A 26,859-nucleotide genomic window follows, 5' to 3' on the forward strand; every position below is an offset into this window, starting at 1 on the left:
TTTTTGGTCATCCTTTGTTAATCACTTCTCTCATAAGTACCACATGTGATTTCACATGTACACAGTTGTCAGCGAGGTTTACATTGTTTTTTGCACGTCGGGTGCCAACAAACTCTGTGCACGATGTCTCATTTTCATAGAACCCGGTCATCATGATGGCAATCTGTCAGAGATCGAGATTTGAAACTTTCCTCTTAGACCACATGTCCTGTCTCCTTTTGAAAGAAGATTGTCAATCGCTACACGGCCAATCTGAGGGAAATAAACCAGCATGGGGGAATAATTGGTATGAACATTGGTCCAAGGACTACCCCTAGATCTGGCAGGCAAACTTGTTATGTAGAATCCCTACTTTGGTACTTTACTTTTGAAATGTTTGTTTCGGCAGAGAAGGTCGACGTAGGCTAGCATGTTCTAAACCAAGCGTTTTGTGCTGATGGTTGCGCCGAACTTGGTTTCTCTTCGCCTGGAAATTTGACCCATATACCGATTATTCCCCCAGTACAGCTCGAACACAGACCCACATAACAGCAAAATGTACTCATCAAATTGCCTTATCGCCTTTTTACACCTAAACTCCCTCCCATTGCCATGACATGTACAATACCCCTGTCACATTTATACAGATCTACCGACAACAACGACAAACGACAAAGATTATGTGTGAATTGTAGAAAACACACAAATACAGAGATGGCTGGCTACACGTACAGTTAGCAGCGGGGACGAAGCAGGAAATCTTTGCAATCGCATCCCTTGCCCTTGCTTCGCTAGAGCAATGAGCGTGGAAAGGAATACCTGATGTTCCTTTCTATCTCACTTCCTAGATCGATCCAAGTTGCCAAACAAACACACGCGGCTGCAGATATTTCAGATTGCCTAGTTCGTCCCCGGAACCGAAGTTCTTTTCGCGAGTAGAGTTATTTATACAAATATTTTTTTTTGTAATTTGTCCACAAAGGTACATATATATCTTGCGATGATCGCAAATCGGATACTTAGCGACAGCTGCAAGTTCCCGGATGGTTCCTAGTTCTCTCATTTTGTTTTTGTCCCCTAAATACGGATGTTTTTACCCTCTTTACGTACACGTCCCGTCCGGTGGGACCTTACTTGTCCTCCGGCACCTCCTGTAAGGTGTGCCATTGACAGATCGGTCGCCGCGGGTTGGCCAACATGTCGGACCAGTGGCGCAGCTCGGCTCCGGTGGCGTTACAGCCCAGCACTGTGCGGCCGATTGGGTCGGATCCTCCGATAGCATCCCAGTCCAGTACGGTGATCACGAGTTCCACTTTCTGTGGGATAAAGTTGAAATATTAAATATTATGGCGGTGACATTCCAAAGACAACCGCACTTTGAATGTTCATGTGATCTACATCCCTTGACCCTCAGTTTACATTTTTACAAGTTTTATTTCCAAGCAACATGCTCTTGATATCATGTGGCTTCTTCAGTCCCCTCTAAGACATTGTTGCACATACTTCCTTCAAAGGTCAGACCTTGCTGAGTCTCAAGTGAAGTAAAACTATACAATGAAAATATCAAGGAGAAAAACAAAGAAGATGTGCGAATAGTTGTGCTTGTTGCTGACCTGGATCTGGTCGAACGGGATGTCAAACTTGAAGGACTCGTTGTAGTACGGGTTGAGTGTGCACTTCTTCACGGTGGTCTTCTTCTTCTTCAGACGCTTTCCGTTCATCATCAGGTAGATCTTGACGTATGGATCTGGGATGGAAGACGTCACTACGATCAGTACCATCCTAACACTTATTTGTGTTCCTGGGTTTGTTTTATTGGTGCCTACGTGATACTAGTGTCTATTGTTATGCCTCAGTATGGAAGCGAATGGACGCAGCAACGACCAATCAGATATAGAGCATAAATTTCAAGGCATTGGAACTTTTATCATGCAACGAATGTGGAATGATACAAGTGAAAAATACGGCAGCACCACCAACAACGAAAACTACAGAAACACGAAGACAAAGATAGATATACCGATCTTGACACATATATATCAGTATGACCCTAACTACTGTCCACACTACAGTGTCCAATGTCTAAACATTGTCTAATGTATGTACACATGAAGACAGAGTGAGGGTCGGGACCTACCGGAGGCTCCACCCAGATCCATCTTCTTCAGCTGTTTACACTCGAGGATCACGACCGTCAGTTGGCCTTTGGTCGGCACGTAGCGGAGGGAAAAGCAAATATCGCCCAGTTTTTCGTTCTGTTGAAAGGAAGCAACATCAATGTAAGGGCTGTTTCGTTTGAAGCAGACAAGAAAAATGTAGTAACATTTATGATCCTCATCTTAAAAATCAACCGTTTTAAGCTCACCATGGCACTCACATCAAGTCCTAACCAACTTTTTTTTGCACTTAAAGACCCCTCCCACAGCTATTCCCGCCAAGTTATCTGATTTTAAACATTTCTCCAACACTTACCTGGCCTTCTTTTTCCGCGGCTTCTAGGTCACGCCACTCCTCTATGACCCGGCCCAAGTCCACTGAGTTCATGGGTATCCTGATTTCACCTATGATATCATGGCCTCCGAACCGGTCAAAATCGTACACTGCCAGGCGCAGTGTCTTCGAGCCGATCTCGTTGAACTTGACGTCCTGTGAGGTAAGATGGCGACAATTGTAGTTTTTCTTAATTTAATACAATAAAAAGAACCATGTGGCGCTGCACTAAAGGTTTTAAATTTATTTTAACAGCGACACACAACGAAATACAATTAACATATGAACACAGTGAATTGACATAACAGTGCGACGAAATCCCACCACCCCAAGACCTTAAATAAAAGTAATGCTAACCAAGTTATGATCTAGGGTCACAGGATTACTAGTTTAGCTACATCAGAGTCTGGCTTGAATTTTAGATCAACAGCAGATTTACAGCCACTAATGGAAGTGATAAGATTGTGATGGTATCAGAGATAGGAAAGTATCAGCCTCGTATCCAGGGTCCTACTTCTCATTAACATGACTGAGTACGGGACTGAACCATTATTGAGACTTGACATTGGCTGACCTTGAAGACGAACGTCTCGTTGTACACAGGGTTGAGTGTCTTCCGGTGCACCTTGGTCTCATACTTCTTCTTCTTGTCGGGAAGCAGCATGACCTTGACGTAGGGGTCAGACGTCCCCGCCATGTCCATGGCAGGCAGATCTGCAGCTTGGATCACTCCGACTTTCAACTACAGGGAAACACACCGTGAACTAGCTCGGTAAGATTGTTTCACTTATTTTGGTTATGATTTCATGTATCATGTATGTAAGTTACTTTGGTTTTGTATCAATCAGTAATTTGCGTAACTTTCTTTTGTTACCTTTGTTGTAATTTGGACCGAGTTCATTTAAATTCAAATGGCTTTTTTATGGAGTTTCCCCAGGGCACATTGAAAATCGCCCACAGGCGATATGTATCCCCTGGTGAAATAAAACAAACAAACAAACAAACGAACAAACAGTAAACAGACACACAAAAACAGGGGTATGTGTCAAATACTCCTACATCCCATTAATACATAAACTAATTAACAAAAATAAGCAAAATCGTTTTGAAGAGGTCACAATAAGACTAAAAAGAGTTATTTTGTACTTAGATAAATGAATATAAACGAAAGTTTGTTGGGAGGACTGATGAACAATGGTATCCTTTTGTATTGTGGACAATGTCTTACCTGTCCGGCTTCGAAGTCATAATCAAGTGAAAACTGTAGCTTTCCTAAGTTGACCTTCTCTTGCACCGACTCATTGTCACCCCCCTCCCCCTCCAGACCCGCGTCGATTTCTTCCACATCCGGTTGAACTTTTTCCTTGTAGCTGTTGCCGAGCATCTTGACATCTTTGAGATCTATGACATTCTTGCCGCCCTTTTCGCCCTTCCCCTTCTTCTTCTTCTTAAACACGCACTTCTTACAGATGCAGGCGATACAGGCGAGCAAGATGAGCGCAATGACGGCCGCGATGGTGTAGATGGCCCACATTGGCACTGCAGGTGGGGAGGGGAAAGAAAAAAATAAAAGTTTTTTCTTTCTGACACTACTGGCGAAAAACTGAAGAAACAGCCATCTGTATAAAAACATTGAGCCCCTGAACAACAATAAGTCATATCTGTATAAGGATCTAACCAAGGTTTTGAAGGGAATCTACAAAATTCTAGAGTGTACTCACGAGGAATTTTCTTGAAGAGTTCCTCCATCTTGTGTTCGAAGCCCTTGGCTCCCGTGAGCGGCGGTGTTGGGGCTGCGGTTCCATTGATAAGAGCGGCGACGGTTGAGACTACAGCGGCGGCGTTAGGGGCGAGGCCCTGCCCGGGAGCCCCCGGCCCCGCCGGTGGGTAGGGCTGCGGTGGATAGTAGCCTTGCGGTGGATAGGGATACCCCTGGGGCGGGGGATATGGTGGGTAGGCTTGTGGTGGGTACTGCTGGTAGCCTTGCGGCCGTGGGGGAACCGGTCCGGCGGCGGGCGCCTGTCCTACGGGCGGGGCTGCCTGGGCCTGCTGCCCCTGCCTTCGGACGAGATGATGGAACGATGGCATGGTGAACCTCTAGTTGCCTAGACCTTCAAATCCCTGTGGCACACAAAGGAAACTGTCATAAGTCAACATGCTCATGTTGCACCCACGGCTTGTTCCGACCACTCACTATTGTATTTATATCTAGTCCTAGTGACGCACGGAGATGTCAGTAGAGTAAATGGCTCAGCAGTGCCACGAGCCTTCAAGAAGGTCGGATCCAGAGGCAAATTGGCAACGGCAGTTCGAATGCGTCTACGGTTAACTGAAGGAAAAACAAGTGTTGACGTTACAGACTTGGGGACCAGGTACAAGTAATGACCACTGTTGATAGTGAAAAGCACCATCAAATATTATGAACAATTCTGTTCGTGGCATGGCGGGGCGAACATTAGTTCACAAGGCAATCAGATCCAAATGTACATACTGAGGCTATCGGTTTTATCTTGAGCGTCACCTTACTATCCATAAGTCTTCCTCAATAGGGTAATTTAAAACATACATTTTACGCTCTTAAAGTAGTCAGATAGTGCAATATGTATGACCACATTTTCAAAGCGTTATTCACAGAGAGGCCTCAAAGAGCTGTTTTCAAAAGACGGTTGCCAGAAGCATAAACAGCCAGCAAATTAGATTTAGGCCTTCTGATTTACATTAATCCATTGGATTGAAAGGTCAGAAGTCTCAAAGTATTTCCTAAGGCGTCGTTTGAAACACATACAGTCGGTGTCTACAAGATGTAAGTACCAGTGCTGGCCAGGCCTCTTAAAGCAATCTGTCTGGACTTTGCTGACTTGACCTAGTTAGAAATGGATCTAAGGCCCTGATATATCGTCTGTCAATGACCTAACGGCAGATTCTTTTATTCCAACGCCTTCCTAACCCCCTTGGCGCCCCTGCAGGGGTTGTTGTAATGAAAAATAGACCTTTGGGGCGAATGAAATGAGGCATGGGTGTTCAAATTGGACATAAAAGACAATTTCGTTTGGTCCCATTTCTTCATATGTGAGCATTCCCACCAAATAAAGATTGTGCTATTCCGTGACGCCTGACGGGTGTCATTGACAGGATAAGAATAACAATCACGTTGCAGTTGAAAAAGGCACAGGAACATCATTTCTATAGCAACATCTTGGACATGCAATTCATGTTTAGTACGTGTTCATTCCTTCCCCATATGTCATCTTTCCAAAGGTAGCCATCACCTACCGGCTAGTCGATAGAGAATGGGTGATATTTAGAAATCGAAATAAGTACGCAAACAAACAAACAAACAAACAAACAAGCAAAAGCTATGTTTTTAAATGATAGCAGACTAGATTGGAGAGCCATGAAGCTCCCAAGCAGGAGGGTTTTGTACCGCGGACTAACTCGGACTAGCAGCAGCAATAACAGCCGAGTTCAGCACCACGGGCAGGACCGGCGGGGTGTTCAGTCCTGTCTACGTCAGCACATGGGCATGTCTACCGGTATAAACTCATAGGAGACACGGTCTACATCTCAAGTATGACGTTAGAAATGCTTTATATGTATCATAGATGTACCATATAAAATGAAAGTCAAACACAGCGCGCCCACCATTCACATTTCAGCGGCTTCATGACTTATTCAGCAGACTTGCTGCTCAGACAGACTGTAAACCCATAACGAGCCACCGTGTCGTACATACAAACGCCCGAGTGTGACGCATCGCCTGTGTTTATATGGCCGTCATGCTGAGAAGCAACGCGAGAAATCTCACATAAACACAGATATGCGACTACCGAAACCTAGCAATGCGATTATAAGAAAAAAAATCACCGTTAAATCCTCCACATCTGCACACCCAGTATGTCTGGTCCCTGCTGATAAGACACCCGGGCCGTGTGTTCGCACAGCTTTGACGCACGCCGCTGCCTGGCTACTGAGCTAACCTGATACTCCTCCTAACACTTATCGTCATCACTGGAATATTCCTCAAAGCGCTGCTTCAGAAACCGTTTACAAAAGCAAAAAGGACGCGGAATAAGTGCCTAAATGGAAGCCACTGAACCGGCCATAGTATGTTTCTACAGCACCCTTTGTAGCGTGCGTACTGATAAATAACAATGGAGCATTACTGAGTCCACACGCACGGAAATAGTTATTGTAAGCACATGTGAACAGATAGCAGATCACATTACAGTTCATCTTATATCATTCTAATACGACACATTCTTTTTTTCTGAGACTGAAAGAAAAATAGGCCATATGGAAGGTCCTACCTAGTACCGAGTATTCTTCATTAAAGTTGCTATACTTAGTGGGATATCAGTTTTTCTGACTGAGTATTCTCCTCGGCTCTTCTGTTGGCTAATCAGCATTCCCCACGCCTAGTGTTACACTAAGTGCGGTTTCGTTATGACTATAAGCAATCAGTGGGTAGTGGCAGATGACGTCAATGGCACACTCCTGTGTAATTCTGCACGGCGGGATGGCTCTTGAAAAGGAAGTTCAGCTGTGCCAGCCAGGCCAACCATTTGATCAATATCGGAGAACATTTTTCTGCTTGCCACATTTGAACCTTTCAAGTACCTCCCTCCGGAGGCACCTCTGTGCGTTTGAAAACGGAGATAAGAGAGCGACCCGAAGTAAAAAGGTTAGCAAATGCATCTTCATGTCCACCCACGAGTCTTACTTGATAAGCCGTGTATATGCCAGGTCTATACGGTATAACGACTAATAACTGCATTTTACATCATATTTACAGCTCCTTGGCTCTGACAGAATTTTGAAATGTTTGACATTCATTACATTCTTATTCAATCGTTTAGAGGGCAGTAAAAGTCTATAACCAAACTTTTTTGCAGTCTGGTAAAGTTGACGTTCCCCAGTTGCATGATGACGTAATGAGTTGCCATGGTAACAGCAAGAACCTTCGTTCTTTAGATATGAGAAGTTCACATTGGCAGTCTTGTAGACGACTGAGGCGTATCTAATGCCGATATTGTGTGTTACATGAACGAGCGCCATACCTTGCATACTAATAACTTCATTTTCCTGTGCAGTCTTTATGATTACTGGCGTGGGCTCCCTATCGTCGGGATAAGCCAATTGGATTTCGGGAAAATTCTGCAGAGAACTGATTACGCGCAGGCGCAGTCTACCTGGGAGTTGATTCTCTCATTACTGTTATTCAGGCGCAGAAGTGCGTCGTCGCACTGCGAACAGGAATGACAAACACTTCTATTACTGCGGAGTCGTGCGGGGAATGTACGGGGAACGAATTACCGGTAATCACCGTGTAAAAACACCGGCTACCAGTGTGTGTAGCACGCCGTGATTATAGGGAGTCCGTCGAGCCGGAAATTATTCTTATTTATAAGTCTAAATAAGGACGCCGCTGTAAAATCTATAGTGCGCCGTGTTCCCTGACATTTTCCGGATGCTAAGATGATATCATGTTAGAATCCCTTTTCTTGAGTCCATACAATCCAGATGCTTGATTGCCATTCCCCATGGAGCGGTGTATTCAATCATTGCGAACATGCGTTCAGCAGTCACCTCCCGATGAAAACAACCCAATCTAAGGCAGAACAGCTAAAATCATATTCCGGCAGCTTCTAATTCAATGTTCTGTACGGGTCCATGTATCTAAAAAGTGAATTAACTTCGTACCCTGAGGGATAATGATACGGCACGGTTTTAGGAAGCTACCAGGCACCAGTAGCGTGCGCCATGTTGGATTATATAAAACTTGAAACTGACATGTCTAAGTAACACGACTTTCCATTTTAACTAACAGCTTTCTTTCTGTCATTCTGACGGCTATGTATGTTAGAAAACTCCGGTATCTGTTATACTCCACATTAGTCGTCATGCATCTGTCCGTACCGTCCTATGTCCTTTCTAACTGTGCTATTCAGCCTCTCTGATGTAACTCCTTCTGTAAAACACGATGGATCGCCATAAAGAGTGACTGAATGCCTTTCAGAATGATGTTCATAAACAAACTCTAAATCAGATCAAATCATATAATGTATAATTAGGACTGCGGTTGTAGAATTCTGCACCGCACTGTTGCTAGGCACTGTCGGGGAGAATAGCAATGTACGCACGGCGACGTGCGTCATAGCTCACAGATGGGCATCTTCGTAAATGAGATCCGGCTTCTGTGCTGAAAAGAATTCCCGGTTAACGTTTAGCTTATGAAACACATAGGTTAAAAGCCGTGTATGAAAGGGCTGCACTGAACACTTAGCATAATGTTGAAAAGCCAGCTAAAATCAAGTGATACAAAACGTATTTTATGGTCTGTATGTTAAGCATTGTATAATCACCTGTGCGGTGTACATGTGTAATGCTCAAGGATTATCCAAAAGCAATCTATCAGCCTGCAGGGTGCCATCCTCCGTAGTTTCCGCAGGCTCCCTAATGTCCGTACTGGAGGATAGCACCCAGGCTAGCAATCCAGAGCTGGGGTCGGTAAAGGTGTGAGGACGATGCCGTTACGTTGACTCTGGTGCACCGGCAACATTGCGGCCGGACTGCGCTGAATTATTCATGCTCTCTCCACGTAAGATAAGCTCGTTTATCAGTCACTGTGGTTGCATATCACGACTGTACTGGATGTTAGGAACGGCGCCAATCAAATACAAAAATAGAGCTTTTCTCCACCATGTGTTTCGATGTGTAGAATACGACTTGCCTTTCTGAAATGATTTATAACTGTGATTACTGATTACATATTTATGAGTGCTATCGTCTAACTTACACGTCAGTCTGTGTAAGCCACGACTGACCTTTAAATCTTATAACTCCCGAGCACTTTTCTATAAATAAATACCCTATCCTGCGAATTGTGTGTACTTAGTTTAGTGGTAAAAACATTCACAGCAAAAAGGCGGAAATACAAACACATACGATTGCCTAAGAGCAAAGCGTGTATCACATAAAAGCCCTTGTAGACCAGAGTGGATGGATGGATAGATGAGGGTGATACTAGAAATGCAAAATTTCTCCCACTTGTATGTGCCTCACGCGCACCAGTGGATGGGTTTCTGAGGACAACGTTTCATGACATGCTGGGGAGAAGTGACAAAGATAATGGATCGGAGCGCTTCAGAATGTTGATGGATCACGAGCGAGTAGAAAGGAGAAGGCAACTAGAAAGTCGTTGTCCGGGGATCATTTCCCCTTGGAGAGAAAACCTCTATCGGAGTTACCGTCAGGTTAATGGAAAGACGTGTTTGATAGTCGTAACGGGAAGTGTAGTTCTACACAAGAGATTGTAGGATTCAAACCCCTCAAGCATGAAGTATACAACTGACTTTAAGCTAAAATGGAGTTCAAAGACAGGATGAGAAATCGTTAAAAGATATAAGAGAGAGAAGCGCAAGTGGGAAATGTTATAGCAACCAAGAAAGGCTAATAGGGTAGAATAGTCCTTTGCGTCCGCTGCATGTAGTCATGTTGGTCATCAAATTAATGGCGGATGGACTGAATGACTGTCCTTGGTCGTCACGTATGTTTTATCACACAGTGCCGTGGTTTGTTCCTGCACCTGGCAGCCTGCTGTGAGGAATAAGGCTCTTATACACGACTATGCGCCATTTCCTGCTGCTGAATCCTCTCCGAACTGCGGTTTGTTTCAGACGATTGTTCCAGGCGGGATCACTTCTTTTTTTATCGGGAGTTTGACATAAGACTAAGGCGGGGAATTACACCAGGAAAGAAAGAAACAATTCATAAACTGACGCTGACATCAGATCTGATAATTTCCTCTGGAAGGAAGCTCATGGCGCTTCAGATGCTGTAAGCGGATTTATGTCTCTCCCCGAGAAACACTTACATGAAACCATCTCGCAATCTCAGAACACTTTCCCTGGTCTGTCAGTCGACAGGTAGAGCAAAGATAGATGAGCTGTCGCCATGGAGACGGCAGATGGAGCTCGGAGATTGATTTCAATAAGCGCGATTCAATCCGACCACGACCTTGCGGCCACCATGTTTAAAATCGGGCTTTTCGCAATCACGTCCGCCAGAAAAGGGACGCGGAGATCAATGCTTGCCCGTGTTAAATCACAGCCCGACTGGTACGCGAAATTTTAAGGCAAATCTGAGGTATGCGGGATCGGTTTACCAAATTAGCGCACACCGCTGCGTAAAATGGTTTCCTGCAGGTGCGTTTTAACCCCCAAGTCGCCCGTCTTCAGAAATGGCTGATACCTTCGCCATTTCTTCACCAAAAGAGTGAGCTTTAGCAACATTGTGGATGGTGTTGGCCACTTTGAAGCTTAAATCGAAAAGAAGCGACCGATTCTCCTTACCTTTGCGGAGAGAATTGAACCGTCAGGTTGCGCCCGTCGCCATGATGGAACCTTTCTGTTCGTGGCGCACAGAATAACAGATTTTGTCATGAATAATTCATGCTCGGTAAATAGCCCCTGTGATCCGCAGTCAGCCCACGCCCCGACATACATACATGGACGCACACAACGGACACTTCAAAATAACAGAAAAAAACAGCAGCAAATCCTTGTATTTAACGGTCCGAAAACGTTAAAATTCTGCCAAAAGCGTTATTATTTTCCGAATAATTAGCATACGATAGAGCAATCCCGAGTTAAGCGTATTCCATCGGGAACTGACACTTTAATATCACAGGAGCTCTGCGTTCAGCCAGCTACTAAAATCAATCAACAAATCTGCCGGGAAATTTCCCAATCTTTTCCTCTCCTTGATTCACATCTTACAGGGGATCACCAGTCAAAAGAGAAGTCAAGAAATAGTTCAGATAAAAAGAATTCATGTATTTGAATGCCTAAAATGGCATAGACGGGCGCGGGTGGTACTTATGATATTTGATCCGCCAATATTTTCATAACGAAAATAATCAGTAGCTATTTGCATGTGGAGATTACGTGGGGCTAAAAGGGAAGCTCACATGATTGAACACATGTGGTGCTACTGTTCAGTAGAACTGAGAAGTGGTATATGATGATGCGTTTTGCACACTTGCTAACAGAGAGGGTTTATGGGGTAGGCACTTGTGTTAGAATCTGGATATACACGTGTAGTTGAGAAACGTCGTTACGTATATTTATACTTAAGTATTTACCTGACCAGAATATGAGGATGTTGTTGTTTTAGATGGTATTGTTTTCGCCAAAACGGAGAGAGAAGCAAAATGGTGGTTTGTCACGTCCTTATACAAATCATAAATCAACATCTGTACCAATGCTAATGTATCTTATACTGCTAAATTAGACTGGTGCACAGCGTTATGGATGCAATGGCGGAAAAGCTGTGACATCATCCCTTAGTACAATTAATATTATTTTGCGCAATTTATCATGACATAATTATAATTTTGAGACTGGAAATATTACATTTTGGCATTAAAACTAATCAGTGTGATGCTGACATGAAGCGCTGACGTAGGTTGATAGCCACACATGTACAACAGATGCAGTATGGGATATAACTGGCACGCCCCAACAGACATGCAGGTATAAAAGTGCAGTTTCATGGCCCTGTTTAACTCCATCGTTTGCATATCTCGTGTTCATCATTTGTTAGTTACGTCAAAACTAAAATCGTACGACATTAAATTTTAAACATGCATAGGGATAGCTGTTATAGCCTTTACCAGCGACGCCAAAAATCTCCAAAAAATGAAAGTCCAACTAGTCACATGCCTCGTACATTTGTAGCTTCAAAGGGGAATGATGCGAAGCAAATTAGTTCTTAACAAGGAAAGATAATCTTTGATGTTCTGCGTTTTAAGCAAATAAGCCTGAGGTCTGGCTGTCAACAGCAGTTATTAAGCTAATTGTGTGGTTTGAAGTCTCTGCCTACGCGCGTCATCAACTGTGACGGGGTCATTACGCTATTATGCATTTGTCATTTTCTCCACGTCCCCGTTACAAGGAACCTTGGAGAGTCATCGCAAAACTGCTATCTTTAGCTTTGGTGTGAGATCAAAGACATCACCAGTTCCCACAAGATTGTAACAGGCCCAGGTTACTCCTGTAATGTACGACAGAGACCAGATTTGATTTCCCAGCACGATGTCTGCAACGTGCACACACTCCTTTCCTCAAAGACTATTATCTGACTTTTATGTAGCATCTTCTGGTTGATGTTCTACTTTGCCATTGTGAGGCATTTCCGCTGCAATTGAATGGGGAGTATCCTTTCCTACGTAAGTACATACCCGTAGGTCTCCAATGTCCGTGCATGGACTTTCATGCATGCTAATTGAAAGGAAAGACACCATCCCTCCCTTCTGGAATATACGTGATTACACAGAGCGTTCCTGTTCTTTGCAAAGAAACGTCTCTCTCTCTCTCTCTCTCTCTCTTTCTCTCTCTCTCTCTCTCTCTGTCTACCTTTCCCTTCCTCCCTCCCCCCTCTCTCTCTGTCTCTGAGGTTTGGAATATCCATTGCTGTTGAAAACAATTCAGATACTTTGCATGCATAAAATGTCACGTACTAAGCGAGCGATTGTAAAGGACACTTGGTGAAAAGGGAGTGTCATCAGCGTGCCTTAATTATAGCACAAGTGCCAAAAAGCACATGCTACAAGCGTGAGAAAGAGATATCAAAAAGGCAACATATGATTCCATTCCACTTTAAAAACATGTTGAGTCTTGATGAGGGATGTGCACATGTTGAGGCTTGATGTTGAGTTAATTCTGGCCGGCGCCGACTTCGGTATGTTTTTATATACAAGGCTACAAGCAAAGCATATCAATAACCTATGAAACATCGTGCGGTCATACCCGTAATTGATTATATTTACGAAAATGTTTACCGACATCTTATTGAATTAAAGGACAGTTGTAATTCATTCATGGCAAAAACGCTGAATATTCAAAGTAGTTTAATTTCCTCCCACGGGCACAACCAATGAATCTGGAACAACCCAACTTCAGCAAAGACTTTGCCTCAGTAAAAACTACACGAAAACTTAAAAGAACGCAAGTCAGGACGCAAATGGAGAAGATATTTGGTGAACATATGGTACTGTGTTTTCACCCTGTGTACAGAAATCGCCAGACTCATCGCTACTGAATCAACATTATTACTCCTATGACGCACGAGCTCTATTATTCAAACGGAACCACACGGCGTGTCCTATGGCGGTTTGGATATCATTTGCAGCGAAAGGGTTGGGCGGCCGCGGGATCAACATTGAGTGGCTGGGGAGATTATGTGTTCCCAGCAAGTTGGTCAAGGAAATATTGAGAAAGACAAAGACGTTGTTGCTCTGCTCTCATCAGTTAATACGTCTACACAGACCAAACTAGAACGAAACGAGAAGAAACCGAAATTACAAACTATGAAAGAGACAAAATAAATGACTCCTGGTTTAAAGAGGCTTAATGGGAGTCACGTAGGCCACCCCTGGCATCCAGGTTGTTAGAAATGCACGACTTATAGCCGCACAGTAACGTCAGTATCTGCTCTACTGGACGGGAGCCTGCATAGCTATAGGACCCATTCAATGTAATGGAAGGATTTGATGAAAAGTGTCGATAAATGCAGTCCACCGAAGACGTCTGACGTCTATCTAAGACTTCAGTGGCCCGTGTATGTATTGATGAGTATGAAATCGGGGCCAAAGTAATCATTCGAAGGACAATCGTATCTTGGAAGTCATGGCTGCCAAGTCTGAGTCATTATAGAAAATCGATGTAATGAGGTTTGGCTTTGTGCCTTGAGATGTCGCATGGAAATAACGGTTATGACCGTAAATAGAGATTTAGTGTGACATTGTTTTTATGTAAGGTAAAGTTGTCCGTAGCTGTACGGTAAAGTTATCCGTGGCTAATTACAACTCTTGCTTGTGTAACGTGCTATTTACGTTCGTTGCCCTTTAACATTATGTCAAAAATTTCCGATTGACGTGGTTCTCGTAAAGCTGTACATAAAGTCAATATTCTGCTCAATTTTGCGCACGACAGGACTGTCAACTTGACTGAGCAGACCGATAGTTGAGCGGGAATGATGGCTGATTACCGGGATGGGTTGACCTAATGCACTTGACTGGGGGGGGGGTCGTGATGGAACTCTACTACAGGTTTAGCCACGGATTAATGAACAATTTGCGAGTCGAGATATTTACGTACGGTAATCTTTTGAAGGAAGAACTTTCAAACTGTGCCATAGAAATACACTGTGCGACAGACTTGTTTAAAACAAAATAGATACAACAAGAAAATAACACATAAAGTATAGCTGTACCAAGGAGAAACGGGTGCATCGTTAACTGTAATGCCCGAGTAATGATTACATACAGAGCACGTTATGTCAAGTGCAGTGCTTCTCTCAGGAGGCTAGGGAGAATGGATCTGCACCACAAGTCTGTCGGCCCGGTTGTGATGCGCCCGTCAGCGGTACATCACATGTAATGCCACGCTACACGGCATTAGCCTGCTAAAAGCTCCACTTACGCCGTGAAGGATAATCGGCCATCGATATCGCGGCGCAGCGGCTTTGTACCAGCGCGCAGGGAGGGAACGGCAACCGTGTCTCAGGCGGTACCTTCCCAGCCCCCGCCCTTTATCACCGAGCTAAGCACGCTGAGCACGTCTCCTGTGCACGGCGTCTTTTCACGTCTAACAAGGATGGATCGCGGTGCTTATTCACCGCATCCGCAGGCCCCTGACCACTCCGAGGGTAAAGCGGGATGAGAAGCGTGAATAAAGCCGTGTACTTACATGGCCAGGCCGGTAAAGCGCGCCCTAACTCCGCTGTCCTACATCTTTTCCAGTTTTCCCAAGAACAAAGTTACAAGTCGGGGTTAACGTTACTGTACAATTTCGGTACCTTACATATGTGTGTGTTGACTGGATACCCTGGTAACGGATTGGAACAAACGACTGGGCCCCGTTGATAGATGTTCTAGAATTCAAATACGTCACAAAACCCCAAACGTCCTATCATTATTGAGTGCATGCTCCAAGACAAACCTTAGTTGTCAGTCTGGCCACCTTGGACTGCAGATAAAGCATCCCCCGTGACGGGTAAACTTACTCCGAAATTTCTGCCGCTACATTTCATTCATTTCCGTGTCATATCAATGATCGTGGAAATGGACGATAAGAGAGAGATTTTCATGGGCTGACTTGTCCGTGTTTCAACTAGAAGTATAACAATTAGTATAGCAAGTACATTTTCTCGGTTCTATCTGAATGTATGTAGGGGTGAAGATGTCAGTGTTAGAAGTGTAACTATATACTGTACGATAATCGGACCCCTGACCGATTTGGAAAAGTGCATACTGGCAGCAATTTCTTTATCCAGTCAAATAAAAAAAGGACAAACCATAATAGCAAACCCTGTTTTCGACTGATCTGTTCCAGAACAACCATTCCTTCTGGTAGGGATCAAATCTAGAACACGCTGCACGGCAGTTTGAATGGTCAGTATATGTCTGGGAGGCGCCCTTGGTGCTGAAAGCCTGGCTGCTACGGGGAGAGATTGAACGTGTTTTCCAGGGGGACAGTTGTGGTGTACATGTATGTGCGGAGGCAGAAAACGTGAAACACCAGACTGCCCTCCATCCAGCTTTGGTCATATTTGCGTGGTGACCGTGGGCGTTTCATGGTACCAAATGACGGTCAGAATGAAGGCGTTGTTCCAGCCGCAAATAATATCATTTTTCGTAGATTCCTGATAACTTTTCTACATTGTAAGCAATCTTTGAAAACAGTTTTCGTCCAGTACCAAAAATAAAATCCTATCCGCTAACTCAGTGGGTAATGTCATTCAAACCATAACTCAACGCCCGTCAAAACATCACAAAGGGTATCTAGAAGAGCTATTTTCTGCGTGACCTGTTGTATTTAACGTGCAGTAGGCGTAAATCCCACCTGTCACCTACAGCCTTAAGTGATGAATGCGTCCCAATTAATGTAATAGTCGGAATGAACGTTTGAGTTGGATGAATGGTCACAATCATGTTTAACAAATGCCAAGCACAGGTACTAGTGTGTTACATTGGACATGCAGCAAAATGTTACCAACAAAATGGTGATGTGTCTAAAGCAGGTTCTCTTCTCCAACAAAGTGCTGCACCGAATCTTCTGCTCGGTATTCCAGACGCACATCGGGACCGCCTTAGAAAGCACAACTGGCCTGAAACCACCGCTAATGGCCACCGTCGGTCATTAGTTGTACCTAGGGAGGCTATTGAGACGTATGTGCCCATCGTTGTTACATTGTGTGCGATTTAATGAGGCAGATTTTTAAGGAACGGCTCGTATGTTACCTCAGTAAGTGACGGATTACTGGAGATACTCAGTGATGAGGCGCTCCACTGCTCAAGATGCGTAATATCTCACCGTGAATATCTGACATGTTTATTAAGACACACTACCTGTGCGGCATACCTCAGAAGGTGTTACGTATATAAGACTCTCCAAAACCCCCAACTTTTTCTCGACTACTGGTGGGCGGTTTGCATCTCTTGCCCTCGATACATCAGTATCTCACAATCTGCAATTAGTTTTCATTATATAGCGGTGGAATTAACCACAACGATTTATGATCAACATCAGCAGCGCGTTTTAATTTCGCAACTACTTTATTTTTTTCCCAGGAAATACTTAAGAATAGATTCCTTTCTCCGTGCCTTTTCAAACATCGGCGGAAAATCTTTCATGTTGTTGATTTATTGTGTGCTGATACATGCTGCAGTAGGAGTACAAATGTCGACCTCTGTGTCCTGTAGGTCAAATGGTGAATCCTGATCCATCGGCATCTCTGCCGCTCCACCATGTCTAATCACTGCACCTTTGTTCACCATGCACGACATGAACTGATGGTATTGATGGCAAAATCCAACTCAATCCACATCTTTCGGAGACGCCTTCGGGCATAATCCCTCCACAGAATGCATCACTCCCATTATTACATATATGGGCTGTGGATCAGTTGATTAGTGGGATTTTGTATTCACGTCTAACGTAGACGTACACGTAGCAATATATAGGGGCAGGGCAGTGAAATGAAAATATATTTCCTACCAGTAGATTGATTCATTTCTTCGTGCGCACTGACATGACTTCTTCAGAAGACTGTGGCAGGTAAGTAACGTTCTGCGATGTGAGCGGAAGACGTGCAAGCAAATGCCAGACTCAATAACTGGCTAACGCGTGGAGAATAGAGAAACACCTTTACGCATTAGGAGTCAAAATGGTTAAACCTGCTGCTTTGCCATTACAGAAGGCATGATGGTTCTGATTGTTGGTTGCCGTAATGCAGCTTGATTTTACGCAGTAGTAAATGAGTCTTGATCAGACGGAGATGTCGCCAGTGACTTCCTGACTCCAGTCACAGTCAGCCAATCAAGAAGAACATAAGCTTGTTTTGCCGAGCAGACGCCATTCGGTCCCAAAGGAATGAAGTGGAACGGGAAGATTGGAGAAACGAGCTCTATCCGAATCACACACATACTGACTTGAAAGAAATTGATAAATCATATGAATAAAATTGAAATTGATATATTTTCACCAAACCTCTGGTTTTCCTGCAATGTGTGGTGATGTGAAGGTACCCTGCTTTCTAACCCAGAAACCCACCAGGGCTTCATCAAGGTGTCTTACATGCGTACCTCATCATAGTCTTTCTTAAGAGGGGGTATTCATGTCAACGAAATATCTTATTTATTCTGCGTCATCTAATAACCCCTATCTGTTCTTGCTAAATGCCATTCGGTGTGGTATACGTCTATCGAAATTACGCCAATGGAAATTACAAATAAATGAAAGACCGGGAAAGACTGTAGCCAGAGATATGAGGCCCAACACGAATTACCTCCAACCCAGCGGGCCCCTTTCCCGTGATCCCTCATTCCGCGAGGCTGCTAGGATTATGGTGACGGACCACAGGTGGCGGAGAGGACCGGGAATATGCATAATGATTACGTCTAATGAGGGATCCGTGCTTTAGGGGATGAATTCAATTTTTCTTTACTCCGTTGAATTACCGTGACTGGGAAACACGTCCACCACGCATTTGTCATTCACTATGAGGAAGTCCCAATATCCATACTTGATATCATGTATTAGATGATACACTACTTGTGAATGTAACGGAAATTGGTGTTCAAAACTTGCCCTGTCGATCTAATATACATCACTTTAATTTTAAATTTAACTCAAGTTTCTCAAGAAATTGGTGACTTTCTATACTGAGTATATTCAAACATTTAAAATGTATATTATCTAGAAAAATATTTACCCGCCACCCTGATTGTGACGTAAGGACACAAATGCTCATGTAAACTCTAGTATTTATATATATGTAGTATTTATATATATTCTTTTCTTGCGTATTTTCGTTCTTGGACCCCCCCCCCTCCAATACACTTATATGAAACATTTTTTGTCGTGCAAAATTACTGACATTTATCTTTGGCCTAGGATGGGTGAAACTGCACCACAGTGTTCTGGACCTTATTCCTAAACCCCGCCCTTGGTGAAGGTCAAATTCACTTTAAACTGGCTCACCATGAATGAATAATCACCACACCTAGCTTGGGCTAACATTCGATCTTTTTCGTCAACTAAATATCCAAATATTGTTGATACAATAAAAAAAAACCCTTAGTTAAGTCTTAATCAACTAGAAAGGCCAATATTTGCTTTGGAGCAAATATAGCGATGGGTTCACCACATTTTACCACATGGCAGGGAAAGAATGAGAAACACAAGGGAAAACAATGCTTTACATCGATATAACTATAGTATGAAGTAACATACAACTAAGACTACAACAGTTGGATAGCTATCCCCTACATTATTGGTTAGGATTGCATAATGCAAACTGTTGATTTTCAAGATAAAAAGAAGCGTTCATAGCCCGCATTCCAATGCTGGAGCAGGAAAGCTTAAAATACCTACCAAAACACTTGAATACAGACATACTGTCAGTATGGCATGGCTCTGTGCAGGTGTAAATGAAGTTAAGCCAGTTAAATCCCAACAGCCAATCAGCAAGGAGAATAGAGGAAAGCTGCATGCCTATTGGTTGATGCCTTGCATGCCATTGTGATGACTCATGTCCAAATGTGGTAAACACTGCACACTTACACAGTAATACATTAGCTATTACACAGCCAAAAAACTCAAATAAAACCATTCTAAAAGCCTGTATCACAATAATTTAAAAAACGCCTAGGGGTATTTGCCCACTGTACCTCCATACCAAATTTCAGGACCTTAGGCCCTAAAATGAAGAAGCTGAATCCATTTAAAGATATGGCAGGAGGAGGAGGAGGAGGAGAAGAAGAAACATCAGAAAAAGCAATATGGTTTCACCACACCACTTCGTGGTGTGGTGAACCCATAAATATAGAGCTGACTGGATGTCAATACCAAAGTTGGATTTTTGTGTCGAGGCCAGAAACAAGAGTTGACTTCGCGATTCTAATCAAATTTTCCTCCGATAGTCCATAAACATTCTCCGTACATTACGATCGATATGTAGTAATTTAACTACAATAACAAAATCCTGCTTTATACATGTATATTTTCAACATGTAGAACGTGGACTTTCATCTCGAAGAGAAACCCTCTATTTGCAACATACTGAGCTACGTTAGTTGTAATTAATCATACTATGAAAACGTTGGTGAAGACTAGACATCCAGGTATACAATATTCAAAGGCAAATCAAACTCTACTACTGGATAAATTACGGAGATTACTTCAGTTAGTAAGTCTCCGGAAGTAATCTCCGTAATTTATCCAGTAGTAGAGTTGGATTTACCTTTGAACACACTATGAAAATGTACTAATGTTGATTAATCAACTGACAATAGTGATTCTCTAAGTCATGGTGGAATCGTGATGAGTAAAGACGTTTAGTATTGACATATGTAAGAAACTGCAGTAGACAACCTTACCGGACAGTAGATTGAGTTTGTAATGGTAAGAATTAGCATGCGTGCAATTTAGCCTTTCTGCGTCATACATAATTCATCCCATCTTATCACAGGCTCCATATTGTGACCTGTTCACCCAAGAAAAGGGGACGTTCCCCACAGTCAGGTAGACTGATGCACACATCACAATCTGGCTGCGAACTGGTGGCTTTAATAAAGACCGAGATACACGCGCAAATCGGTTGGGAAATGAGTTTGGAAGTTGGAAAGCATCACATGACCGGCCCACCGTCGGCGCAGGCATTACGGTGTGTTATTGCAGCGCCGCTGGCGATCATGCGTGTGACGTCTCTGAAAACGCCCGCCAGAAAAATCGAAAGGTTAGCGATCACTGCGGACGTCAGGCGCGCATATGGAAAATCTGCTCAATCTCGGCCGCCTAATACCCATGCTGTACGCGTCGACAATTTTCTTCGTTGTCGATTTATTTCTTTTTCTACCGAGAGACGAATGTCTCTTTCCGCGACTCCCAATGTCGGGAGATGGGACCACTGATGAGGTCGAGGTGGGATAATTGATTTCGGTGACGTGATAGGAATATCGGCGGCAAACATTCCATCTGATGCGCAGATCTGTTGGGAATTTTTAACGGGAATGAAAAACATAAGCAGACAGAGAAGTAAAGTGCCTGCGAGTTAAGTAGTAAAGAGCCCCACGCCCACATTGCATGAATAACATTACCGTGTCGAGGTGCCTATAAAAATTATCTGTATCGTCCAATTGCTCCCATTTTGCAGGGTGTGAATTAACACCTAAATGACGAGGAGAACGGTACAAGAACCCACCTTGGATAAGCTGGTGCGAGTCGCTCTTTGAGAAAAAAGAGGCTCAGTCTCTTGCGCCTTGTGAACTGATACGAAGATGACACGGTCCTGTGGCCAGCGCCGGTCCTGCTAGCTTCAATGGGAGGGTTAGGTAGTCTGAGATCCCTCCTCGGTTATCCCTTTAACACAACCATATCTTGCACGGTTGAGTGGGGAATTTCGTGTACGGAGGGAATGGTGGAGGCCGCACTTGTAGGAGAGTGATGATTTTCCGCAGAGTTGCAGCCGAAATCAGAAGGCTGCGTCCGCCATTCCAATCAGAATCCGCAATAGGGAGATTGAATGGCAGCAATGACGTCACCAGGAGCAGGGGGGCTCGTGACCCCGATTTGTCCTTGGGTTCAGGACGCTTCTACGCATGCTCAGAACGCCCACTGCTCATGATAATCAGGTGTAATTCCATTCATTTTATTTTCCTTCTTCCGTCCCAGAATTCTGTAAAATTACCACATCGCGGCTGTCCTATCCAGCCTAAACCAGTTGTTGTCAGACCATCTCTCTAACCCACCCCTGAGTAAACTCGTTATCGTACCATGGAGGAAAACGTCGTCTTTCATGTCAAATACACCCATGTTATCCTGGAAACCGCCATCCAGAGGCCCATTATGGGAGATCGCATAACTGCGCGCTACAACAAATAGGACCATGCAGATAAAGCACATCAACGGATTAAATACAGTGGTGGCGTTTATTCAATATTTGCATTCTCTACCAAGTTAACTTAAGTAGTTAAATTGGTCCAGCTCATGTACATATCAGACATATGTAGTCTGATATATTGATACGTGCACGTCCGAGTACATTTTGTTAAGAAGCCATGACAAGTGAATCGAGTGCCGTAGCTTCGCCGGTGGAAACATGCTTCCAGTGACGTCGCCAACAGATTTGTCTTCCTGTAGTTACCAATGCGAGATCGAGAGTTCATTTCCTGTTTGGAGCCAGGCAAATATAGATTACCATGCCATTAAGGAGGCAGCGTTTTGTGGGATTAAAATCTACTAGCCACAAAACCATTGTATATACGAGATTGCGGTCGTAGGTGAATATATAGCAGTTGGGGTCGAGCTAGCGTTTATAGGAATATTTCCAAGCATAGGTAAAGGTACGCGCGAATGACTCAGTCAATCACATTAGCAAATGTAAGAAGTAAGCCACAAGCTAGTTCAAATGCCAATATCTATACTGACCACAACAAGTCATATCCACATGTTATGTGAATCAGGGATGCATACAAACGGAGAACAATCTCAGTTGAAGTGACCTCTATTGATCACGCCCCGCCTTTCATGGGTAATCATTCAATATGACAACATAACGGCTGTTGTTACCGAGTTTATTTTCTTGGCAGATCAACCAATCCATTTGTGCTTCGACTAATAAAATCGTCTTAACAAAGTTTAAGATGAATTGGTTTTGATTTTCAAGAATGTTTTCCTGGATTACATTTGTCTAACGCGTTTTTCTAATGCCAATTATACAAGCTTGATATCATTTTAAAATATTGTTAAAATTAATCCCCACAGTTTGTTATCGTAAATACAACATGTACGTTTGGAAATGTTTTGCATTTATTGCTGTATACGACAGTGTTTCCCTCTGCGTTATGAATATTAATAACATTGGACGTCCCAGCGCGCAGATGGCTGCATGATGCGATCGATGGTGAATAGAAAATCGGATGGCGTCACCCGCCCCTGCATCCCTGCGTGCCTGGAATGGTGAAGCAATAGAATTGCAATGGCCGCTGGAATTTCTGCTGTCAGAGAAAAAAAAAAGAAAACAGGCGGCGTTTTGGACACCTCACGGTGGCTACGCTCAAAAATACGTCTACTGTGAAAATCTGAGGTGAGTCAAAAATAAATTGACAAAAATATGAATGTACTCCTGGCGGGACTTGAACCCGCAATCTTCGGTTCACACCGTACAGGTGACAACAACATGGTTACCGGCGTAGGAGACCGACGCCTTCTCCATTAGGCCACAGGAGCACCCGTTTTCTTCGTGTTGGAGAGACAGTACTTGGATGCTGCTTCCCGAGTCGAGAAGCTGGATGATTCCTCTAAATATTTAAAAGAAATCAGAAAATGTTTCGATATTGGACAAAGAAAGAACAGAGGAAACATTTTTGTGAATGGTGAGATGATACTGAGACGGTAGCGTCGACATTTATCCGATCAACCCTTTTAGGGAGATGAGACGAAATACATCATGGAACCACGTGATGTGAGCTAAATGTCAAGGGATCCTCATTAATGTTCTATGGCAGCGGAGGGCGTCAGGTGGACACAAAACACTGGCGACAAGCGATTGGTATCTTACTGTTAGGATAAATCAGAGAGAGAGATATATAATAGCCCAAACTGTGCATTCCCGACAAAGTAGAATCGCCATAAAATGTCAATGCTTTTTGCTGGTAAAGGGATGTACGTCTATTATGGTTTACGTGAATATGGTGCACAAATGGCGAGTGGCCGTGGCATATTTCATACCGGATACTGTATATTTGGATATGAAGATGTACAGTATACCATGCAAACATTCTTTGCGCGGGTAGGCTTACGCAGTGACATCAGTGGATCTGTATCTGTATAGACTATAGCCAGTATAACCGCCCATCGGCATAACACACCATCCAGTGGAAAAAGATAATGCCCAAACCCATGGGCCTCTTTCATATGAAAGCTAATTATATTATTTATGAATTGATAGGAAACCCCAATGTTGAGGCTCTCTACAGTGCTATTAAAAGTAATCAGGGGCGAGTTCTAGTTGGTATGTTAGTTTCGTATGCCCAGGCGCCGCCAAGTGTATACGACTGCGTGCATTTTGGCATCAGCATATCTGTCCTTGGGGCTGAACCGTAGATCACGCTTTAGTGCTGTTGTTGAGGATACTGTCCTTGGTGCTAAACTACAGCTTACCCTGTGGTACTGTCCTTGGTGCTGAACTACAGCTCACCCCGTGGTACTGTCCTTGGTGCTGAACTACAGCTCACCCTTGGTACTGTCCATGGTGCTGAACTACAGCTCACGCTGTGGTACTGTCCTTGGTGCTGAACTATAGCTCACCCCGTGGTACTGTCCTTGGTGCTGAACTACAGCTCACCCCGTGGTACTGTCCTTGGTGCTGAACTACAGCTCACCCCGTGGTACTGTCCTTGGTGCTGAGCTCATCCTGACAAGGCTTAAGGATAGTGATAAAGTAAGCTTTCACATCAAGTAGTTCTCTATCTTTTTGCCGTTTCTTGATTATATTCATGCCGAGCTGTGATGTGGAAATGTGAATCTAAACATATCACACCAAGATACCTAACTTAAAGACAATCTGTGAACAACACTTATTGCACATGAAGCATTTATTTTCTTTCAAAGGAAACACATAATCAATCAATCAATCACCCAGTCAATCAATCAATCAATCCATCAATCAATTAATCAATCAGCATTAGTCAAACGTCTTGGACACTCTTACTTTTCTTTCTTATTTTTCTTATTTTATCAGGTAAGTGTCACACGTGCGTTGCAAAAAGGTGACCAACGATGACTGGTCAAATATATATATCATTCTATTGCCTTCCTCATCTTATCCACATGGCAAATTTCACACCCCATGTCAGTACAACAGTCGATTGACAGACAGTAACTTATTGTTTCCACTTATACCACTACTTAACGATAAGCAAGCATAGCAGCCGCTAACTTCGTGACGAAGGTTAAACACGAAGAGTTGACAACTAACGATGCAACGAATGTTTCTCAATCACTGTGCCATAGCGGCATACAGTCTGGGTACCCAGTCGTCCCACTCTGCTTGGTAGAAGTTGCCGGCTACAGGATCACCCAGGTTGTACTTGGTGGCAAACACCCTGGTGTGGAACCGGCTCCTGTGTGCCATGGAGGTGTTGCCCAGTCTTCTTTCGTCAAACTCCAGTGTTCCCGGCTGCTTGTAGACCAGGAAGACGTACCGATGTAGGCCGCGTCCTCTGGGAGGTGCTGACCCGATGTACTGGGACAGAGTCTCTCCATCCTGGATCTCGTTCCCAGGGATGTTTCCTACCAGCCAATGGTGAAATTCTCGGAGCCTGGGGTTGGCCCGGCTGGGAGCGTCAGGGTCGGTCATGACAAGTGTATACAGGGCGCCGTCCTCCACTGGCCACGTCACCTGGGGCGGGGACTTTACTTGTGTTGGTGTTAGCACGTTTCCAAAGTCAACACTAACGTCTTCGTCAGTAACGTTATAGGTGACCTCCGCAGCAATGGTAGGTGCCGTGTCAACCACATCAGGCACGATGTCGTGCTGTCTGAAGGCGGCCGCCACTCCTGCAATGTCAGGTTCTGCAGTCATCTCCGTATCTGTTCTGTCAGACAAGATTGGGCGCCGCCTTCCTGGTCCTAGAATAGTAAAAAATATGATTGTAAGGAACATAGCCTAGTCGGCTCTTCACCGTCTCTGTAACATTTGCAAAAGCTGAGCAACTTTAGAGATCTTTAGAGCATTGGATTCCATGTCTTTAATTTCAAACTTTCGTCACGAGAATAAGTTTAATTCACCCGCGACTGTTTTTACTCGTCATAGATTTATCTGGTCTTGTCATTTGGATGATAAAATGATGCATATGGTAAAGCAATGTGTCTGGTTGAAATTCAAGACAGTCTATAAGATGCACAAGCTTAATTAACAGCGATGTGTAACATCAATGAATCTCACCTATTCTTGGTGTTGGATTTTGGCAGACCTTGACACACCCGTCCAAACAGCACTTCTGTCTCAATGGACATTCGAAGTCCCCCTCACACTGGTTCCTTCTCCCCCGTGAACAGTCTCTCGTCAGTAGCGGTGACGGTGCAGGACAGGTGCCTGGTTTACGTCTCATCGGTCCTGTCGAAAACACAAACGTTCCCGTTCATACAATTGTGAAAGACCAGAGCTCTTACTCGTGATAAGAGACAGAGGCCGGTTGACATCATGGATGACCAGTTCTGTAAGAGAATGCATGTCGTACCAAGCAAATCCAGCAAATGTATACCTGGCACTCACGTTGTTATGAGGCTCCTAAGAGACTTGATAACAAACGCCTAGCAGTACAAACTGCTAATGTGTTATAAACTTACTTCGGTTCAGCCGAATACATTCCCGAACTCCGCATCCATTGTCACAGCACTTCTCTCCCGGTGACACTCCACGTCCGTGGTACAGACCCGGTACAGCCTCGGTCCCGAGCACTCGGCTTCACTCGGCTTCGGGCGGACACGTGCCTGGTCTCTCAGGGAACGCTGACCGAGTCAATCAAACAAAAAACTTTATTTCATTTCTAAATAGTAATGTTTGGAATGCACAGCAGTCATATTTCTTAAGAGAAACCCCTACTTTTTGCAACGTAGTATCTGGCAGTCTTCGTTGAGTTGAATCTCATCGTATTTAGAACTTACGTCCGTCCGGTGAAGGCCTCCCCCTCACACGGACACATTCCTGTCCACAGCCGAGATCACAGCACTTCTCTACCCTGGTACAGTCCATGTCTGTGGTACAGACCCTGTACAGCCTCGGTCCTGAGCACTCGGCTTCACTCAGGCTTCGGGTGGGACA

General features: G+C 44.0%; 2 protein-coding genes and 1 non-coding gene across 4 annotated transcripts; all 3 read right to left on the reverse strand.

The window, feature by feature from the left end:
- On the reverse strand, window positions 1–21,594 carry LOC109473920 (synaptotagmin-1-like). Of its 2 annotated transcripts, none has more exons than XM_019774087.1 (8): window positions 21,235–21,594; window positions 4,191–4,590; window positions 3,698–4,008; window positions 3,044–3,211; window positions 2,452–2,625; window positions 2,117–2,234; window positions 1,593–1,726; window positions 1–1,295 (listed from the first exon to the last, which is right to left on the reverse strand). In XM_019774087.1, the coding sequence occupies exons 2-8, from the start codon at window positions 4,555–4,557 to the stop codon at window positions 1,110–1,112; spliced, it is 1,458 nt and encodes a 485-aa protein (XP_019629646.1). In that variant the 5' UTR covers window positions 4,558–4,590; window positions 21,235–21,594; the 3' UTR covers window positions 1–1,109. The 2 variants fall into 2 exon arrangements, with proteins under 2 accessions (XP_019629646.1, XP_019629647.1); XM_019774088.1 differs by lacking the exon at window positions 21,235–21,594 and adding an exon at window positions 10,821–10,924.
- Window positions 21,595–23,152: 1,558 nt separating this feature from the next.
- On the reverse strand, window positions 23,153–23,261 carry Trnar-ccu. The gene is made up of 2 exons: window positions 23,225–23,261; window positions 23,153–23,188 (listed from the first exon to the last, which is right to left on the reverse strand). It is a non-coding gene; the product is annotated as a tRNA-Arg (tRNA).
- Window positions 23,262–24,762: 1,501 nt separating this feature from the next.
- Window positions 24,763–26,546, reverse strand: LOC109473876 (protein D3-like). Its single transcript, XM_019774006.1, has 3 exons — window positions 26,385–26,546; window positions 25,981–26,151; window positions 24,763–25,664 (listed from the first exon to the last, which is right to left on the reverse strand). The coding sequence occupies exons 2-3, from the start codon at window positions 26,144–26,146 to the stop codon at window positions 25,033–25,035; spliced, it is 798 nt and encodes a 265-aa protein (XP_019629565.1). The 5' UTR covers window positions 26,147–26,151; window positions 26,385–26,546; the 3' UTR covers window positions 24,763–25,032.
- Window positions 26,547–26,859: the final 313 nt, after the last annotated feature.

Source organism: Branchiostoma belcheri, unplaced genomic scaffold (genome assembly GCF_001625305.1).
Source record: "Branchiostoma belcheri isolate BF01 breed outbred unplaced genomic scaffold, Haploidv18h27 scaffold3, whole genome shotgun sequence".
NCBI lineage: Eukaryota > Metazoa > Chordata > Leptocardii > Amphioxiformes > Branchiostomatidae > Branchiostoma > Branchiostoma belcheri.

Coding starts and splice junctions, on each gene's coding strand:
- LOC109473920 (XM_019774087.1), bottom strand. CDS start 4,557: ATGCCATCGTTCCATCATCTCGTCCGAAGGCAGGGGCAGCAGGCCCAG. Junction 2,626..3,043: donor ACGAGACGTTCGTCTTCAAG/GTCAGCCAATGT, acceptor CTTACCTCACAG/GACGTCAAGTTCAACGAGAT. Junction 1,296..1,592: donor TCCCGTTCGACCAGATCCAG/GTCAGCAACAAG, acceptor TTTATCCCACAG/AAAGTGGAACTCGTGATCAC.
- LOC109473876 (XM_019774006.1), bottom strand. CDS start 26,146: ATGAGACGTAAACCAGGCACCTGTCCTGCACCGTCACCGCTACTGACG. Junction 25,665..25,980: donor AAATCCAACACCAAGAATAG/GTGAGATTCATT, acceptor TTACTATTCTAG/GACCAGGAAGGCGGCGCCCA.